This window comes from Somniosus microcephalus, chromosome 7 (genome assembly GCF_052327205.1).
Source record: "Somniosus microcephalus isolate GS21.2 chromosome 7, FLI_Smic_1.0, whole genome shotgun sequence".
NCBI lineage: Eukaryota > Metazoa > Chordata > Chondrichthyes > Squaliformes > Somniosidae > Somniosus > Somniosus microcephalus.
This window is the reverse complement of record NC_140993.1, coordinates 166,273,399-166,294,551: the sequence shown is the minus strand read 5'-3', so window position 1 is coordinate 166,294,551 and position 21,153 is coordinate 166,273,399. Positions and strand designations below refer to the sequence as shown.

Below are 21,153 nucleotides of genomic sequence, written 5' to 3'. Positions count from 1 at the left end.
CGGAGAGCGGCGTTGGCAGCAGCGATCGGGGAGGCGCGAAGACCATAGGGCGTCGCCATTACAGGATAGTAAAATAAATATAATCGCCAGCAACAGCGTTGGCAGCAGCGGGAAAGCGCGGGAGGCGCCATCTTAACTCAGCGGGGAAGAAGGAAAAGCGCGGGAGGCGCCATTTTGATCCATCGGGGATGAAGGCAAAGCGCGGGAGGCGCCATCTTAGATTTTCAAGATGCCAAAGACTGGCGATATCACTGCCTTCGATAATGCAATAGAAGACTGGACCACGTATGTGGAAAGAGTCGAGGTATATTGCGAGGCAAACGAAATAGCCGATGAGAAAAAGGCATCGGTATTGCTAAATTTAATGGGCGCAAGAACGTACAGCCTATTGCAGGACCTGATTACTCCAGCCAAACCGAAGGCGAAGAGTTTTAACGAAATTGTTGCTATCCTACAGGAACACCTAAATCCTACACCGCTGCTGATAACAGAAAGATTTAAATTCCACAGGAGAAATCAGCATAAAAATGAGAGCAATGCTTATTACCTTACGGAACTACGCAAGCTATCAAAGCACTGCCAGTTCGGAGCAGGACTGGCAGATACCTTACGGGACAAATTTGTCTGTGGACTCCTGAGTGAAGGAACCCAGAAGAGGTTACTCTCAGAGAAAGAGCTGACGCTAGATAAGGCTTTCAGCGTGGCAGTATCGTACGAAGCAGCAGCAAGGGGAGCTGCGGAAATACAACAAAAGCCACAGGAATACAGCACCCACGAAATGACACGGGGATTTGCAAAATGTTATCGCTGCGGCAGAACAAACCATGACCAGAAGGACTGCTGGTCCAAGGACAAAATATGCAGGCAATGCGGAAAGATGGGACACATTGCACGAGTTTGCAGGTCTGGGAAGAAGACCAACGACAACAAAAAGGCTACTAAGGAACCGTACAGGAAAGTACAAAAGATGACGGACAGTAGTTCCGAAGACCAGATGAGCGATAGCGAATCCGGGAACAAGAGACTAAGCTGTCTCAAACTTCACAACGTAATCGCAAAAGAGGATCACCAAACCACTTGGGTCACCCTCACGATAGCAGGGTCCCAAGTCAAAATGGAATTGGATACAGGATCAGGTCTAACCGTCATGAATCGACGAGACTACGAGCGGCTATTCTCACACATACCCTTGAGAGAGACATCCATTGTCTTGAGGACGTATACGGGGCAAAAAGTATACCCCAGAGGAAAAATAAGGGTGCCTGTCGAATACAACGGCAAGAAAATACGGAAATTGTATCTCTACATTCTGCAAGATGGTGGACCACCGTTATTGGGACGTGAATGGATCAGAAAGATAAGTTTAGACTGGCACTCCATTCAGGCACTGACGGTGGCTGGTAAAAAGGATGACGACGTCACCCCCTGGACGATTGTCAACAATCTTAGCTGACGCCAAAGAGGTATTTCAACAAGAACTGGGCACTCTTAAAGACGTAACCGCCTCGATAAAAATAGAGGAGAATGCAATTCCGAAGTTTTTCAAAGCAAGACCGGTACCATATGCAAATCGCCCAGCCGTCGAGGCAGAGCTGGAGAATCTGGAGAAGGCAGGCGTGTTATCTAAGGTAGACTGGAGCGAGTGGGCGACACCCATCGTTCCTGTCATGAAGAAAACGTTAAACAATAAGTCTGAGGAGCCAAGGAAGGTTCACATCTGTGGGGACTTCAAGGTGATGGTGAACCCAGTCCTTCACACAGTACAATATCCTCTTCCAAGGATAGAAGATATCTTCGCCTCACTATCTGGAGGGAAGCGTTTTACAAAAATTGACCTAGCACAAGCATATCTGCAGATGGAGGTTGAAGAATCCTCTGGGAAGTATCTCACGATAAACACTCACAAAGGTCTTTACCAGTATAATCGACTGGTATTCGGAGTAGCATCAGCTCCGGCGATATGGCAAAGAGCGATAAAACAAGTCCTGCAAGGGATTCCGGGGACTCAGTGTTACTTGGACGACATCCTAGTGACAGGTGAAGATGACAGTGAACACCTTGCCAACCTAGAGCAGGTGCTCACTAGACTACGTGAACATGGGCTACGAGCCAATCGCCCTAAGTGCGAGTTTTTTAAGGAACAGATATCGTATTGTGGCCACGTGATTGATGAAGAGGGGTTGCATAAGTCCCCTGACAAAATTGAAGCGGTAGTTAAGGCTCCAGCGTCTGAAAATGTGTCGCAACTGAGGTCATTCCTCGGATTGGTGAATTACTACCATAAGTTTTTGCCAAATTTGTCCACAATTCTGCATCCACTGAACGCCCTGCTACGAACGGGAGTAGCATGGAAATGGAGCGATGAATGTAAGCGGGCCTTTCAGAAGAGTAAGGACCTAATCACTTCAAGAGAAGTATTGGCTCACTACAACCCATCACTGCCGATAAGACTGGCGTGTGATGCGTCTCCCTACGGTGTTGGGGCGGTACTGTCACATAAATTCCTTGATGGTTCAGAGAGGCCGATAGCTTTTGCGTCACGCTCGTTAACTTCAGCCGAGCGTAACTACGCCCAGATTGACAGAGAGGCCCTCAGCCTGGTGTGGGGGGTGAAGAAGTTCAATCACTACCTGCACGGTCAGAAATTTACTCTACTAACTGATCATCAATCTCTCGTCTCCATTTTCAACCCTCAGAAGGGCGTACCGATAATGACGGCACAACGGCTACAGAGGTGGTCCCTTTTCCTAGGGGCACACCAATATGACATTGAGTACAAAGGAACTAAACAGCATGGGAATGCTGATGGATTGTCGCGCCTACCGTTGCCAACGGTGGAAGAAGAACTGGCAGTGGATCCAGTGGAGTTATTCCACTCGACCATAGTCGAATGTTTCCCTGTGACGAATGCAAACATAGAAAAGGAAACACGAAATGACCTGACACTCTCCTGGGTCTATGATTTAACGGTGAAGGGATGGCCAGCGCATGGCGAACCACTGCTGCCAGCATTCTCGCCGAGAAGAGAACAGCTGTCAGTGTGCAGAGGAACCTTGATGTGTGTATCCAGAGTAGTAATTCCACCCAAATTGAAGGATAGAGTGCTCAATGAGCTTCATGAGGGTCATCTGGGAGGGGTAAAAATGAAGAACTTAGCCAGAGCGTTTGTGTGGTGGCCGGGAATCGATAAAGAAATCGAAGAGATGACCAAGAGCTGTACAGGATGCCAGAAGGTCCAAAACGCCCCACCACAAGCCCCTCTACATCCATGGGAGTGGCCCTCATCTCCATGGCAAAGGATGCACATTGATTTTGCTGGTCCCTTTATGGACTCAATGTTTTTAATTGCGGTGGATGCACATTCAAAGTGGCCAGAGGTAATAAAAATGTCCTCAACCACCACAGAAAAAACTATCACAGTCTTACGAACCATATTCGCCAGGAATGGGCTGCCTGAACAGATTTGCTCTGGCAATGGACCACAGTTTGTGTCTGAAGAGTTCCGGAGGTTCTTAAAGAACAATGGTGTTAAGCATTACACATCCACCCCATATCATCCAGCCACTAATGGATTGGCCGAGAGGTTTGTTCAAACATTCAAGAAGGCTATCAAGGCAATGTGTAATGAAGATATACCCCTACAACACAAGGTGGATAACTTCTTGTTTGCCTACCGGAATGCGACACATGCGGTTACCAACCAAACTCCAGCCATGATGTTCTTCAATCGAAGACTACGATGCCGCTTGGATTTGGTTAAGCCAAACATCAGAAGAGATGTGGAGAACAGGCAGTTTCAGAATATGAATGAAAGGCCGACCAGGAGTTTTAAAATAGGTCAACCAGTTTTGGCCCGGGACTACCGCACAGAGAAATGGCAGCCAGGAACGATCTGTACACGGCAAGGACCTCTAATGTATACCGTGGACGTTGGAGAGAGCATTGTAAGACGTCATGCTGACCAGATTCTAGAGTCACTGGAAACTGTCAACTCCACACCACGATCTGATACACCTGGCGATGAAACCGAAGTACCAATTGCATCTACCGCAGAATCGGTGATATTGGAAGCAGATGAACCAAACAACGACATTGATCCCAACTCAACCTTGCCAGAAGAACCTGATATCCCAAAGAGGCGTTATCCAGACAGAATCAGGAAGCCTCCTCAAAGACTGAACTTATAATTGCTTAACTTTAACCAATGTATCTAGCAACCGTAATTGTAATTAGTTATTATTTAGTTGTTAAATGAATGTTATGTACTGTTTATCTAAAAGGGGAGGAATTGCTGTGTATGTACCTTTAAGGGAATAACTGGTCTCAGACTGCAGTACCGGCAGTGACCACCCCTGTATAAAAGGCCCTAGCAGGCTTCTGTAGTTTCAGTTTCCAGGTTGTCTCCATTCAGTAAAGACTTGTTATAATCAACTCCTGCAGTCCGTGTCTCAATTATACACGGACATAATAAATGTGTGTGTGTGACAGAAATGGTTTGGTCATTTTAGGACTGCTTTGTGGTGTTGGTTGCGGGGGGTGCGGGGGGGAAGTTGGTTCAGCATCTGGGTGCCAGATGGGTGCACTGGTGCAAATTAACTAAATCGTGCCATTCTGAGGCCATCCCGGGCCTCCTGAGCAGCAATATGCGCCACTGCTGGTGCCATGTCCACTTCAGGTTCCTCCTCCTCCTCCTCTGAAGAGGCTCGGAGTTCTGCGCTTTGCTCTTCCTGCAGCTCCAATCCTCGCTGCTGCGTTCTGTTGTGCAGAGCGCAGCATATGATGACCATTCTGGTGACTCTGGCTGGTACGTATTGAAGGGTTCCTCCAGATCTGTCGAGGCATCTGAAGAGCATCTTCAACATCCTGACTGCTTGCTCTATTACACATCTCGTCATCATCTGGCTTTGATTGTCGCACTCATCAGGTTCATTGCTTGGCCTCCTCAAGGGTGTCATCAGCCACCTCTTCAGTGGATACCCCTCGTCTCCAAGCAGCCAGCCAGTAACTCTGGTCGGAGGTACAAAGAGCTAAGGGAGGCTGGACTGGCGCAGGATGAATGAGACATGGCAGCTCCCTGGCAATCTGGCACACACATGCATGATGTGTGCGTGGCGCTGCGACACGTAGCGCCGTGATATTGGGCTGGAGAGCCCCAAGACGGAGGGGGAGCGCTTCCAGTAGCGCCCTGCCTCCTGTTTGGGGCACTACCATCGAATTTCGGGTGCAGGGACGCTAACTTTTTCAGGCCCGGCGAAGTTAGCGCCCCAAAGGGGTCACAACCCAATTTTTGCACAATTAAGTTTACTTTAGTTTGCTATTATTATTGTGATTCCTAACTACATTCACAAAAAACTTTTTTTCCTTCCTTTCAGGTGTCAAGAATTGCAAGCTTCAAAAACTCTTGGATACCAACATCTCTCTGGAACCTTCTTCCCCTTCACATTCCTCTGACCCCATCCCTTCTTCCAATCTCACCCCCTGCCATGTTTCCACTATCCCCTCTGACCTTCCCCTCTCTGACCCAAATGATCAGTCCTCAGCAAAGGCTTGAGATTCACCCCCTTACGCCCCCACCTCAATGAATTTCGAGCTTGGCACGACACTAAGCTCTTATTCCATCACCTTCGCCTTGGCGCCCACTTCTTTGACCAGGAGTCTTCCACCCACACAGCGGACCCTTTCTCCCGTCCTGGAACCATCCCTCTGGCCTCTTACCCTCTCTAGATCTTTTCATTGGGAACTGCAGGCGTGGTATCAGCTGTCTCAATTGCTCTATTCCCCTCAGTCATTCCAATCTACCTCCATCTGGACTTGCAGCACTCCGTTCTCTCAGATCCAACCCAAACATTATCATCAAACCTGCAGTTGTTGCTTGGCAAACCGACCTCTACCTTGCAGAGGCTGGACGTCAACTCTCCGACACCTCATCCTACCTCCCCCTGGACCATGACCCCACCACTGAACATCAAACCATCATTTCAAAGACTGTCACTGACCTCATCTCCTCTAGAGATCTTCCCTCCATGGCCTCCAACCTCATGCTCTCCCAATCATGGACAGCCTGCTTCTACATCCTTCCTAAGATCCACAAACAGGACTACCCTGGTAGAACCATCATTTCAGCCTGTTCTTGCCCCATGGAACTGATTTCTTCCTATCTCGACTCTATGTTTTCTCCCATTGTCCAGTCTCTTCCTACCTACATCCGCAACTCTTCCGATGCCCTCCATCACTTTAACAGTTTCAGTTTCCTGGCCCTAACCATCTCCTTTTCACCATGGACATCAAATCCCTCTACACCTCCATCCCCTCTACACCAGGACGGCCTGAGGGCACTCCACTTCTTCTTTGAATACAGGCCCAACCAGTTCCCATCCACCACCACCCTCCTCCGCCTGACTTAACTTGTTCTCACATTGAACAACGTCTCCTTTGACTCTAATCACTTCCTCCACATAAAAGGTATTGCTATGGGAACCAGCATGGGTCCTAGCTATGTTCGCCTTTTCATAGTATATGTGAAACATTCTTTGCTCCAATCCTACTCAGGTCCGCTCCCTCAACTTTTTTTCTGGTACATTGATGACTGTGTTGGTGCTGTTCCCTGCTCTCGCTTCATACTGGAAAATTTCATCAACTTTGCTTCCAATTTCCACCCTTCCCTTGCCTTTACATAGAAACATACATAGAAACATAGAAGATAGGAGCAGGAGTAGGCCATTCGGCCCCTCGAGCCTGCTCCGCCATTCAATGCGATCATGGCTGATCATCCAAATTCAGTACCCGGTCCCTGCTTTCTCCCCATACCCCTTGATCCCTTTAGCCTTAAGAAATATATCCAACTCCTTCTTGAATATATTTAATGAATTGGCCTCAACTGCCTTCTGTGGTAGAGAATTCCACAGGTTCACCACTCTCTGCGTGAAGAAATTCCTCCTCATTTCTGTCCTAAATGGCCTACCCCTTATCCTTAGACTGTGACCCCTGGTTCTGGACTCCCTGACCGTTGGGAACATCCTTCCTGCATCTAGTCTGTCCAGTCCTGTCAGAATTTTATAAGTTTCAATGACATCCCCTCTCATTCTTCTAAACTCCAGCGAGTACAAGCCCAATCGACCCAATCTCTCCTCATACGTCATTCCTGCCATCCCAGGTATCAGCCTGGTGAATCTTTGCTGCACTCCCTCCATGGCAAGAACATCCTTCCTCAGATAAGGCGACCAAAACTGCACACAATACTCAAGATGTGGTCTCACCAAGGCCCTGTACAACTGCAGCAAGACATCCTTGTTCCTGTACTCAAACCCTCTTGCTATGAAGGCCAACATGCCATTTGCCTTCTTAATCGCCTGCTGCACCTGCATGCTTACCTTCAGCGACTGGTGCACAAGGACACCCAGGTCTCGTTGCACTTCCCCTTCTCCCAATCTATTGCCATTCAGATAATAATCTGCCTTCCTGTTTTTGCCACCAAAGTGGATAACCTCACATTTATCCACGTTATATTGCATCTGCCATGCTTCTGCCCAATCACCCAACCTGTCCAAATCATCCTGGAGTTTCTCGGCATCCTCCTCACAGCACACACGCCCAACCAGCTTTGTGTCGTCTGCAAATTTGGAGATATTACATCTAGTTCCCTTGTCTAGATCATTAATATATATTGGTACATCTCTGACTCTTCCCTTCCCTTCCACGACTTCTCTGTCTCCATTTCTGGGGATAGGCTATCAACCAATATCCACGATAAGCCCACTGACTCCCACAGCTGCTTTGACTACACTTCCTCCCATCCCGCCTCCTGTAAGGACCCTATTCCATTCTCCCAATTTCTCCGTCTCTGTCGCATCTATTCTGACGATGCCACCTTCCATGCCAGTGCTTCCGATATGTCTTCCTTTTTCTTCAACCGAGGATTCCCCTCCACCGTGATTGACAGTGCCCTCAACCGTGCTTGTTCCATTTCCCACACTTCTGCTCTCACCCCTTCCCCTCCCTCCCAGAAACATGACAGGGTTCCCCTTGTCCTCACCTTCCACCCCACCAGCCTCCACATTCAACGGATCATCCTCCGCTATTTCCATCACCTCCAGTGTAATCCCACCACCAAACACATCTTTCCCTCCCCTTTCAGCATCCCGAAGGGACCGTTCCCTCTGTGACACCCTGGTCCACTCCTCAATCACCCCCAACACCCCCTCCCCTTCCCACGGCACCTGCCGATGCAAGTACAAGAGATACAACACCTGCCCTTTTACCTCCTCCCTTCCCACCGTCCAGGGCCCCAAACACTCCTTCCAAGTGAAACAGCAATTTACTTGTACTTATTTCAATTTAGTATACTGTATTCGCTGCTCATGATGCAGTCTCCTTTACATTGGAGAGACCAAGCGCAGATTGGGTGACCGCTTTGTAAAACACCTCCATTCAATCCGCAAGCATGACTCCGAGCTTCCGGTCGCTTGTCACTTTAATTCTCCGCTCCACTCCCACTCTGACTTCTCTGTCCTCAGCCTCCTATACTGTTCCAATAAAGCTCAACGCAAGCTCACGGAACAGCGCCTCCTCTTTCGATTAGGCACTTTACAGCCTTCCGGACTCAACATTGAGTTGAACAATTTCAGATCATAACCTCTGCCCCCATTTTTTCGGACGGCAGCTGTTGATGATTCTGCCATTCCCATTTACACCTCTTCTGGACCCATCTTTTGTTTCTTTACTTGTCCCATTACCATCTTCTTTTGCCTCGCACCATCATCCCTTCTGTCATTTAATCACTCCTGCCTTCCACCCTATCACAGACCTTCCCTTTTGTTCTTTCATCCCATCCCTCCTTTCCCTGCCTCTGCACTTACTTAAAACCTGTTACATCTGTAACATTTTCCAGTTCTGATGAAAGGTCATTGACCTGAAACGTTAACTCTGTTTCTCTCTCCATAGACGCTGCCTGACCTACTGAGTATTTCCAGCATTTTCTGTTTTTATTTCACTTGATGTATACTTCCGCTTAGAAATTAGCATGAGAAATCTCACACATTGTACAAAACGTTAAGTCAGCAACCAAACCTAATTATTGGTTTGTAGCAAAGCTGTTGCCAACCTGCCACTGTAGGGTTAATTCCTCTACAAATACTTTGCTGACAAGGTTTTAAAAACTTCTTCAACTACTGAAACTGGAAAAACCCCGATGAACAAGAAGAATTCATCAGATAACAGCCATTCAATGTGCACCCTTGTCACTAAAGTTATTAAGGTAAATTTGGCAAAGCCACATTATTTATTTCAGTGGATGGAAAACTGCAGGCAGCACAACTGTGATTTTCTGACATGTATTGACAGCATCCAAGACACCACAGGTGACATTGGGCCTCACAAAATGTATCCTATTGATGCGGACAATGCTATAAGCTGAAGTTGACTGGTGCATGAATAGCCTGAATGAATGATTTAATGGATTAGATTACCCTAATATTGGCCCAGAAATTCGGGTCGGGGGCTTCCCGCGGGTGCAAGCCCCCTGACCTGCACTTATCTTGCGCGCCGGCCGTTGAGCTGTGGGCCCCCGTGGAATTCCGATCCAGGGCCTGCTCCAGCTGCCGGCGCGCAGTGCTTGCGTATCCCAGGGACGCAGTTAGTTCGATGCGTCCCCTGGGATCACATGGGCCATGGGGAGCCAATCAGAGCAGGGAATGCTCCATTCATAAGTTTGACAGGAAGTGCTGTCAAAACTTAGAAATACTACAAGCCCCAAAACATCACTAAATCTTCAAATACATTTTTAAAAAACATCACATTTTTTAAATAAACTATAAATTACATGAAATAACTATTTTAAACAATAATTAAAATTTTTGAAAAAAACAATTTTATTTTCTAATGGGGCTAAAAATAAACTTACCTTTCTTTAAAGTATTTAAAAATAATAAACCTGTGGAAAAAATGTTTTAATTTTAATTAATTCACCACTTACCTTGTAAAAAGCAGGCCTTATGCCTGCTTTTTAAATGTGTAACTTCTGCAGACTTACCCTCCCGGGAAAACCTGTAAAAAAAACGTAAGTTCGATGTGCACGCGCAGCCTCTCCCGCGCACGTGTTGAAACTCTGAACCCCTTCTTTCAGAAGTGCCGGTTTCCCGCGCATGCGCAGTGCATGCAGGAAACCGACAATTCCATTGGGCCCAAGGGTGAGTACCCCGTGCGTACTCACCCGTGGAGACCCGAATTTCTGGGCCAATGTTTCTTATCTTGATAAATTAAAAAGGGAAGGATTTCCCCAGATTTTAGTGTTAGATTCTGCTCATAACTCAGCTTAGATGGTAGTCTGTCAATGATCGTGACAGTTTAAAGAAATACAGCATAACAGTATATATTGTATGCATATAAGGGGTTAGCTGAAGTTAGGAGAGGAAGATAAGCCAGAAGTAAAAGGTCTCCAAATGACTCACTGAAACTGGAAACTGCCCACTGCAGAGGAAATCTGAATTTATTAGAAGTGCCAGGCAATGACCACCTTCAACAAAAGGGAGTCTAGCCACCTCCTCTTGACATTCAACGAGATTACCATCGCCGAATACACTGCCATCAACATCCTGGGAGTCACCATTGACCAGAAACTTAACTGGACCAACCACATAAATACTGTGGCTCTAAGAGCAGGTCAAAGGCTGGGTATTCTGCAGCGAGTGACTACGGACCAACGTTCCAGCTAAGCTGTGTGGCTGCGCACCCGCAGCAGTTTGGAGGACCCGCACAGGCTGCTCACCGGCTTTTACATGAAAGAAACCCCACATGCATGAAAATTTGATTTGGCCACGCAGCCAGTTAAAGGGACCACGCATGAGAAAAAATTACAGGGAACGTTGCTCCTGACTCCCAAAAGACTTTCCACCCTCTACAAGGCACAAGTCAGGAGTGTGATGGAATACTCTCCACTTATTTGGATGAGTGCAACTCCAGCAGCACTCAAGAAGCTCGACACCAACCAGGACAAGCATTCATGGATTACATGGATTTACAAAAGGTAAATCGTGCTTGACTAATCTACTGGAATTTTTTGAGGATGTAACTGGTAAAATAGATAAGGGAGAACCAGTGGATGTGGTGTATTTGGACTTTCAAAAGGCTTTCGATAAGGTCCCGCATAAGAGATTAGCGTGTAAAGTTAAGGCACATGGGATTGGGGGCAAGGTATTGACTTGGATAGAGAACTGGTTGGCAGACAGAAAGCAAAGAGTTGGAATAAACGGGTCTTTTTCCGAGTGGCAGGCAGTGATTAGTGGGGTACCGCAGGGATCGGTCCTTGGACCCCAGCTATTCACAATATATATTAATGATCTAGACAAGGGAACTAGATGTAATATCTCCAAGTTTGCAGACGACACAAAGCTGGGTGGGCGTGTGTGCTGTGAGGAGGATGCCGAGAAACTCCAGGATGATTTGGACAGGTTGGGTGATTGGGCAGAAGCATGGCAGATGCAATATAATGCGGATAAATGCGAGGTTATCCACTTTGGTGTCAAAAACAGGAAGGCAGATTATTATCTGTATGGCAATAGATTGGGAGAAGGGGAAGTGCAGCGAGACCTGGGTGTCCTTGTGCACCAGTCGCTGAAGGTAAGCATGCAGGTGCAGCAGGCGGTTAAGAAGGCAAATGGTATGTTGGCCTTCGTAGCGAGAGGGTTTGAGTACAGGAACAAGGATGTCTTGCTGCAGTTGTACAGGGCCTTGGTGAGACCACATCTTGAGTATTGTGTGCAGTTTTGGTCGCCTTATCTGAGGAAGGATGTTCTAGCCATGGAAGGAGTTCAGCGAAGATTCACCAGGCTGATACCTGGGATGGCAGGAATGACGTATGAGGAGAGATTGGGTCGATTGGGCTTATACTCGCTGGAGTTTAGAAGAATGAGAGGGGATCTCATTGAAATTTATAAAATTCTGACAGGACTGGACAGACTAGATGCAGGAAGGATGTTCCCGATGGTCGAGGAGTCCAGAACCAGGGATCACAGTCTAAGGATAAGAGGTAAGCCATTTAGGACAGAAATGAGGAGGAATTTCTTCACCCAGACAGTGGTGAACCTGTGGAATTCTCTACCACAGAAGGCAGTGGAGGCCAATTCATTAAATATATTCAAGAAGGAGTTGGATATATTTCTTAAGGCTAAAGGGATCAAGGGGTATGGGGAGAAAGCAGGGACAGGGTACTGAATTTGGATGATCAGCCATGATCGCATTGAATGGCGTAGCAGGCTCGAGGGGCCGAATGGCCTACTCCTGCTCCTATCTTCTATGTTTCTATGTTTCAATTCCTTCACCGCCAGCGCACTGTGGCTGCAGTGTGTACCATCTACAAGATGTTCTGTAGCAACTCGGCCAGGCTTCTTCGACAGCACCTCCCAAACACGCGACTTCTACCACCTAGAAGGACAAGGGCAGAAATCGCATGGGAACACCACCACCTCCAAATTCTACTCCAAGTTACACACCATCCTGACTTGGAAATATATCACCGTTCCTTCATCGTCTCTGGGTCAAAATCCTGGAACTACCTCCCTAACAGCAATGTGGGAGTACCATCTACTTATGGACGACAGCAGTTCAAGAAGGCAGCTCACCACCACCTTCTTGAGGGCAATTAGGGATGGGCAATAAATGCTGGCCTTGCCAGCGATGCCCACATCCCATGAATGAATAAACAGAAAAATTCCATGCAGTGGTTGATCCTCATTGGTTGTGTGGAGCCTCACAATAATTGCTCAATACACTTAAAACAATTTGTATTTGTTAATTCAATGTATAAAACGGAAGACCTGTATTTTTCAATCTGTCGGTAATTTAGCCTGATTGGTGGTAGGGCAGGCATGACGCCCACCTGTCTCATTCCACCCTGACTCCAATAGATCATCATCGTATTTATGGTAGGCTCCCAGCAGTATTTTCTACCTCGGGCTGAGGTAGAGAAAGTGCTGGTATATTTACCACAGCATAGTGTGGTGTTGGTGCTGGTTGAAGCTTAAATTTTTTTTTTTAATTTACTGGTTTCTGAAGTGCTAAGAGACCCGTAAATTTTAAATCTCCCCAATGCTTCCTTAGCAATCCTGAAATGCCAGGAATTCCTCACACTCAGAAAAGCAGGTGCAACACATACCAATTCTACCCCTAGGTATCATATACAGAAGGGCTACATGCAAGCCTAAGAGCCAATCCATGGAAGTTTAAAGTTTCACAAAGGTGGCCATTTAGTCTATTGTGTCGGTGCCAGCTCTTTACTAAAGCAATCCATAACTAATTCCACTGCCCTGCGCTCTCCCCATAGCCCTATATCTAGCTTTGTTTCAAATATGCCGATGACACCAAACTTGGGGGTTGGGCAAACAGTGATGATGATACCAATCGACTGCAACAGGACATTGAAAGGCTAGCAGAATGGGCAGAGAGATGGACAGATGGAATTTAATACAGAGAAGTGTGAGGTGATGCATTTTGGCAGAAGGAAGAGAGGCAATATTCACTTAATGGCACAGTTTCAAAGAGTTTGTAGGGACAGAGGGACCTGGGAGTTAATGTGCATAGGTCCCTGAAGGTGGCAGGACATATTGAGAGAATGGTTAACAAAGCATATGGGATCCTGGGCTTCATAAATAGAGGTATTGAGCACAAAAGTAGAGAAGTTATGCTGAACCTTTTTAAAGCGCTGGTTAGGCCACAACTGGAGTATTGCGTCCAGTTCTGGTCACCACACTTTAGGAAGGATGTGAAGGCCCCTGAGAGAGTGCAGAGCAGATTTACCAGAATGGTTACAGGGATGGGGGATTTTAGCTACAAGGACAGGTTGGAGAAGCTGGACTTGTTTTTATTAGAGCAAAGCAGGTTGAGGGGTGATTTCATAGAGGTGTACAAGATTATAATGAGTTTGGATAGGCTAGACGGAGAAAGGCTGTTCCCACTAGTTGATGGTACAAAGACTAGGGGACACAGATTTAAGATTTTGGGCAAGAAATACAGGAGGGACGTGAGGGGAAACTTTTTTACACAGCGAGTGGTGATGACCTGGAATTCACTGCCAACGGAAGTGGTGGAAACGGAGACACCCAATGTTTTCAAGGGGAGACTGGATAGGCACTTGAGGGAAATACACTTGCAGGGCTACGGGGATAGAGCGGGGGAATGGGACTGACTGGATTGCTCTACAGAGAGCCAGCACAGACTCCATGGGCCGAATGTCCTCCTTCTGTGCCGTTATGACTCTATCACTCTATGGGCTCGAATTTGCCATTGGTGCAGGCTGGGGGCGTGTCAGCTGCTTTTCGTGTTAGCCATCGACTCCAATTTGATGTGGGAAAAATATGCGATTTTCCCCTAATTGGGAAATTGATTTCCAGCATGTGGGAACCCCTGGCCCACTTAGTCTTTCCATCCTGAAAGTCGTCTCTGATTACATCATCAATACTGTTGGATTTAAGACCTGCAAGCAGCCTTGATTCTTCTGGAAACTGCAAAGGCTCTGCAATTTATATGCAGGAGTTGAATTGTGGAAAATGTCAATGATCAAGCAAAAGTGTGCTCCTCGGTTTGATGAGCCCTCCCTCCAAGCTCTGGTGTACGGAGCCAGCTGTAATAAGGAAGTCCTGTTCCCTTCCTCAGGGAGAAAAAGGCCACCCCAGCAGACAAAAGCTGTGTGGCTACAAGTGGCCCAGGAGGTCAACTCCATTTCAATGAGCTGCAGAACCTGGCTGCAATGCAGGAAGAGGTTTCATGACCTTCTCTGCCCTGGAAAAGTGAGTATGACTTTCTCATCACCCTCAATCTGATCCCCATCGCCTCTCCTCACCAGCACTCTGCTTTGCCAACCTCTTCCTCCACACCCCACTTGACACTTACATCCCTGCACCCTTACCCATTCCCTCTCTCCCTATGGTCACATTCACTTAACTATTCGGCCATGCAGCACTCACACTTCCTATCACTGTGATGACATAACAACAACTACTTACAACACACAGGGATGGTCCTTTGTATCCTTCTAAACATCTATGCTATGCATTCACTACACTCACTCCTTCCATGGTCCATGGAGGAGCTTAGTCGCAAGGGTATTGAAAACATGGTCATTGTTCAGAATAGAATGCCATCTCTTGAGGAGCGATGGTCAGCTATTGGGCAAAAAAAGCAGACCTTCATGCAAGTCCTCTGGAGTAGGACTTCCAGCGCAGAAATGGGTCCTCATGGCCCCCCTGCAGTGCAGCAAGGTGCTGTCAAGCCACTTGCTACCTCTGAAGTGGGGCTGACCCATGAATGGATGTTGGTGGCAGACAACAAGGAAGTGGGGGCTCCTCTCCAAGCGCTCACACGACCATGCCACAGCAAAGCCCTCGGTCAGAGCCCCACCAGAGTCCTCACCCAAATGAAATGGGCGTCTCAGCCCCTGCACAGCCGTAGGAGCAGCAGACTGTTGGCGAACCCACACAGGTTTGCCACCCCAGAGGATGCCCGCCAAAGACGTCGAGATAGGAGCAGTAAGAGAGCGAGCAAGGGGCCTCCACATCTGCTGAAGCCACAGGGGAAGCACCACATAGGAGCACGCGTAAGAGGAAGATAAAGCACAAGTAGTCACAAGGGTAGTCACTTGGGGGCTGTGTTATTTTGTTTTTGGACCAGCCATCATTGTGGTTGTATCATAAAGTGTTTTGATGGCAAACTGTTGAAGTTGTGGCCTGTGTCATTTCGCAAATGGGACTTTCGCATTGAGGGCTTAGGGCGCCTTGCGATTATCAGAATGGTGGTCAGAATGATAGGATCCCGTAGGTTCTTCTCCATTGTCGATGATCTGGTAAGAAGGAGTGAGACTGAAGTGTTTGATTGTGCAGGCTAAGCAAATCTGGCCAGGATGAGTGCGTCCCTTGCATCCTGGGTAGCAATATGGTGGTGCTCTGGCACCTCCTGGCCTGTGCATCTTCAGGTGGGTGAGCAGCAGCTTGGCGCTCCTGTTGATGTTCCTGCTGTTGGTGCTGCTGTTGCTCATGGTTCTGCTGCTGCCGCGGCTGGTCTTCATCCGAATCTGATGTCCAGGAGGAAAGGAATTAAATGATCGCCTTGCTTCTGGTATATGCCTCAGTTGAGGAAGTGCTTAGTCAAGGTGGGGAGAGGGGTTTCCAAGGAGGTCGCACTGGAGATGGGTGTCAGGCTCCAAACTTCCACAACACTGTGTATGCCTGCTAAAAGTTCCCCCAGACCTGAAATAACAAAGTTCTGCCACCTGCAAATGATCATCGGTGAAAACTCCTTTGTAATGGTGGAGCTGCAGCTGTTCTTAAGCAATCCACTAGCGTGGCCACCAGGATTACCTGGCGTGTTCCAGAGGAGGCATGTAGGATGGGGGAAATGTGTTAAAATCGGAAAGGCCTCTCAAAATGGGATTATAGAGGCAATTAAGTGGTTGTTAAGGGCCTTAAGGGCCTATCCTGCCTCTTGGAGGCGGGATGGAAAGCGGGGCAGAAAACACGCACTTGGGAAAATTACTCGGAGGCGGGAACGGGCCCACCCGCCAATTTTGGCGATTTTAACAACTCGCACGCCTCCAAACCCGCCTCCTCGGGGCTGGGAAAATCGAGCCCTATGACTCTAAAAGGTGCAAAAGTCTCTACCTCAACAAACCATCTGTGGCAAAGCATTCCATACTCCGATGATCCATTATTTTTACAGATTCATGCCATTCCTGGTGCATCTGCCTAAACCCACAAGACTCAAAAGTTTTCCCATACATTTGTGATATTTTAATCCACATTCCACTCGTATGTCAAACACAAATGTAAATAGAACAGTTGAATATGCATTCAGAACCAGAGTTTACAATAAGGTCAGTGTTTAGGATATCCACACACTCACTCTGGTGTAGCATAGGTGTAAAGGGTTATTTATGTCATAGTTTATAAACAATATTCATAGATTTATTTTACAAAGAAAGCTAAATAGCACATACCTTTGTAACACAGATTATCTCTACAGCCTCCCCCATAGCTAGGAGGACAGGCAGAACAGGGAGACCCATGTTTATAAGGAGCATGGCCCCACCAGTTCCCCCTGAAAATAAGATACATATAGAAAAATGTCACATTTTCTGAAGGAATAGAGTACATTACACAACGTATTCTTAGAGATTATTAAAATATACAACTATAAATCAATTTTTCTCACTCATTCTTCAAAGTTCTTTTTCAGCCCAATCATTGACTGGAAGTATAAAATGAGTGAGTTGGTGCAGTTATGAGAATCAATTTTTACAAATAACAAATCAAGTAGGGAAATAGTCACCAATAAAGGTTACAAATTCAAATTCCAGGGACGTCTGTTACTCATATGTAGCAGCCTGAATTAAATTGTTGTAAGTAGTTATAATGAGAATATCAAGGAGTAATTACAAGACAGTAATGTAATTGAAAGGATCAGATGATTATCAGACCCCAGAAAATTAAATTTGCGTAGTTATAACAGTCCTCTGCACCTCAAGATTACATTATAGTGTCAGCCGTGGTTCAGTGGGTACCACTCTCGCCTCTGAGGCAGAAGGTTGTGGGTTCAAGTCCCACTTCAGAGACTTGTGCACAGAAATCTAGGCTGACACTACAGTGCAGGACTGAAGAAGTCCTGCACTGTCGGTGGTGTCGTCTTCTGGATGAGACATTAAACCGAGGCCCCGTCTGCCTTCTCAGGTGGATGTAAAAGATCCCACGGCACTATTTTGAAGAAGAGGAGAGTGTTTGTGGGAGCTTGCTATGTGCAAATTGGCTGCCGCGTTTCCTATATCCAACAGTGACTATGCTTCAAAAGAACTTAATTGGCTGTAAAGCGCTTTGGGACGTCCTGAGGTTGTGAAAAGAGCTACATAAATGCAAGTCTTCTTTATTTTTTTACAGCATGGGCCTCACTCCCTGATACCGATTATTTACAGGAAACTCTTTTTTATCCGGCACCGACGGGACCGGCGTGGTGATGTGTTCAGCGAGTCGGGCGGAGGCAACGCGGCAGCGGGAAAAGGCAGCAGCAGCCACGAAGACCCGCTTCGGCACGTCGCCCGGCAGCTCCTCGTCGCGAATTTCTGTTTCGGACTAGGAGGAGGGGAGCCAGGCATGGCGGTTGGAGGCCGGACATGAGTGTGAGAGGCAGGCCCCGGGCCGTTGCAAATTTGAACCGGCGACAGTGCGGGAAGCTCGCAGTTCGAGGGGAAGGAGGGAGAGCCGGGCATGGAGACCTGAGGCCAGGCGGTGAGCGTGAGAAGAAGGACACCATATTGTGGAGCCGGCAACAGGGAGGAGGAGTCCGTGGAGACGGAGCGGCTGATGGACATCACGTTCCCACTGTCATTGGACGCAATTGAATTGACTTTTACTGAACATGGCACTGTAGAATAGCGACGTGTCTCTGTGAGCTCCCACAGCCTATTGTGGAAGTGATCGGGGAGTAAAAACATTCAATTGTAGTAATACATATGGCAAATAAAATTGATTTGATTTGATTTGATTTGGTGCCGGTTTATCAAAAAGTCCGGAATAGTAAAAGGTACGAGAGCCCCGTACATGGCCACAGATCCAGGCGTCCCTGTTGCATAGCAACAGGTGCAGGAACCCTGGTTACATGGCCACAGATCCAGGAACGGCCACTAATATGAAGTAAAACTTACCTGAACCTACTCCTGAATTTTGCTGGTTAACAGAGATTTCCGGTTATTTAGATGCCAGTAAATCAAGAGTTTCCTGTACACTGTTTTAATTCTTTGGAATAGTATTATCTAGTTTTAGAATATCTGTGCTGGCTGTGGTTTTCAGTACAGACTCTTATCTATCTGTATGCCTCATATATTTGATGTGGAATTATGTTCACATTGTAGGATTAATAATTGTGACATCAATTGTACAAAATTTTGGCAAAATAATTTACATTCGATTATCAGCAAATTCTATAGCCAGTATATAAATGTACTAGCTGGGGGGAGCCTGGCTTTGCCAGGGCTGTTTTGGGCGGGGCGGTTTAAATCGAGTCCCAGGCTTCGGGCCTTGTCTGTCTGTGCCTCTGTAAATCTGCTGCCGGGCAACATTTTAAATCGAGTCCCAGGCTTTGGGCCCTGTTTCTGTGTCCCTCTCTGAATCTGCTGCCGGGCAACATTTCTACCTTTTAATACCTTGAAAGAGTAAAGTGAAAGTACTTATAAAACGTTTTTTGTAAATGTTATGTTATTTTTAAAAGAGATACTAGCTTTTTCGAAGCTGGATTAGCAGATTTTGAGCTGGAAGTAAATGGGGTTTTTAGCTTGAGGCAATGGCTGCCAGATCCCTGAGATGAAAACAATTAGTCCCACCCACACACACACCGATTGGTCAACCATCAGGGGACTGAACTGTAGGATTGGTCAATCATGACGGCACAGGATTGGTCGAACCTTGACGTCAGTCACTCAATGCTAATTAGCAGATAATGAGTTTAATTTTGCAGGTTTTTTGCACAAGGCGCGAACAATTTTTGTCCGAGCGAAAAGTAAATACGCTTACGACCGTCCTGGAACCGTAAGCTTTCTTTTGAAGTAACGCACGCGCAGGTACGCCCTATAACTTTCGAGCATATAGCCGGACAGACGAAGCGTACGGAACCGCTTTATATATATATACTAGCTGAAGTGCCCGGCGGTGCCGAGGCTTTTTCGAGGGAATGTTGTTGTTGGAAGAGAGAGAGAGAGCGACTGGGGGAAGAGAGAGAGTGACTGGGGGGAAGAGAGGGAGGGGAGGGGAGGGGGAGGGGAGGGGGAGGGGGGAGGGGAAGGGGGGAGGGAGGGGAGGGGAGGGGGAAGGTGAGGGGAGGGGGGGAGGGGAAGGAGGGGCGGGGGAGGGGAGGGGGAGGAGGGGAGGGGAGAGCGGGGAAGGGAGGGCGGGGGGGAGGGGAGGGGAGGCGGAGGGGAGGGCAGGGCGGGGGGGAAAGGAGGGGGGAAAGGGAGGGCGGGGGGGGAAGGGAGGGCGGGGGGGGGGAGAAGGGCGGGGGGGAGGGAGGGGAGGGAGGGTGGGGGCCCCCCCGAGGGTCGCGCCCCCCCCCGAGGGTCGCGCCCCCCCGCCCGGAGGGTCGCGCGCCCACCCCCCCGAGGGTCGCGCCCCACCCCCCGCCCGAGGGTCGCGCCCCACCCGAGGTGAAGACCGCCGATTGCGCGCGCAGCAGGAGCTGAGACGCAGCGTCTCTGGCTCGGCTGGCGGGCCCCGGTTGCCAGGGTAACCGTGACGCTTGACCAAGCCCCGCCACTGGGCCGAGCCAGTGAGAGAGAGAGACGCCGCGTCTCAGCTGCTCCTGCTGCGGCGCAGCGCCCCCCCCCCCGAGGGTCGCGGCCCCCCCCGAGGGTCGTGGCCCCGCCCCCGAGGGTCGCGGACCCCCCCCCCCCCGCCCGAGGTGAAGACCGCCGATTGAGGCTGTGCGAGACGGCCTGGCCGGGGTTGCCAGGGTAACGCTTGACGCTCAGCAAGCCCCGCCCCCCCGGCCGAGCCAGAGAGAGATGCCGCGTCTCAGCTCCTGCTGCGCGCGCGCACCCTAGCGGTGCTGTGCTGAGGCTCGGCCCTCCAGCCTTCGAGTGGGGCCGGGGAGGTGCCTAGCTCGGGCGTGGGTGCGGAGGAGACGCCGAGGCTTCTAGGCCTACCTGGAAAAACGGGGAAAGGTAGGAAAAGTAATGAGATTAGATAAGTTAATTACTTTCTAAATCATTTTTTTAAAAAACAATATTTGTTTTGAAAGCAACGTTTTTTTTTTAAGACGCAGAAAGCGGGAAAAAGAAAGGAAAAGTTTGGAATCAAGATGGCGGCGACTCACCTCGGTTCAGAAGGATAAGGCCCGGCCACACGCGCACCCGATTGGCCCGGCAGCACACGCCAGCAACCCGGCGTACGATTGGTCGAGCTCGAGGTCACTCTGTCGCTAATGAGCGGATAATGAGATGCTAATGAGCGGAACGTTGAAGGTTTTTGGGATACCCGCGGGCGGGATTTTAGCCCGGCCGAAACGTAAATACGCTTAAAACCGTCTCGGAAGCGTAAGCTTTCTTTGGAGGTAACGCGCGCGTAGGTACGCCCTGTAACTTTCGAGCGCATAGCCCGACAGACGCACAGGCGATGACAGACAGAATGACAG

At 48.4% G+C, this 21,153-nt stretch overlaps 1 protein-coding gene across 2 annotated transcripts in view; it reads right to left on the bottom strand.

Annotated features, from left to right (window-relative positions):
- LOC147114993 (cysteine-rich secretory protein LCCL domain-containing 1-like) overlaps positions 1–21,153 on the bottom strand; it is a 114,872-nt gene that overhangs the window by 58,457 nt on the left and 35,262 nt on the right. For both annotated transcript variants that reach the window (XM_085993187.1, XM_085993188.1), the window contains one exon: positions 16,979–17,079. In XM_085993187.1, the coding sequence (XP_085849313.1) occupies positions 16,979–17,079 (101 nt within the window). The remainder of the gene's footprint in view (positions 1–16,978; positions 17,080–21,153) is intronic.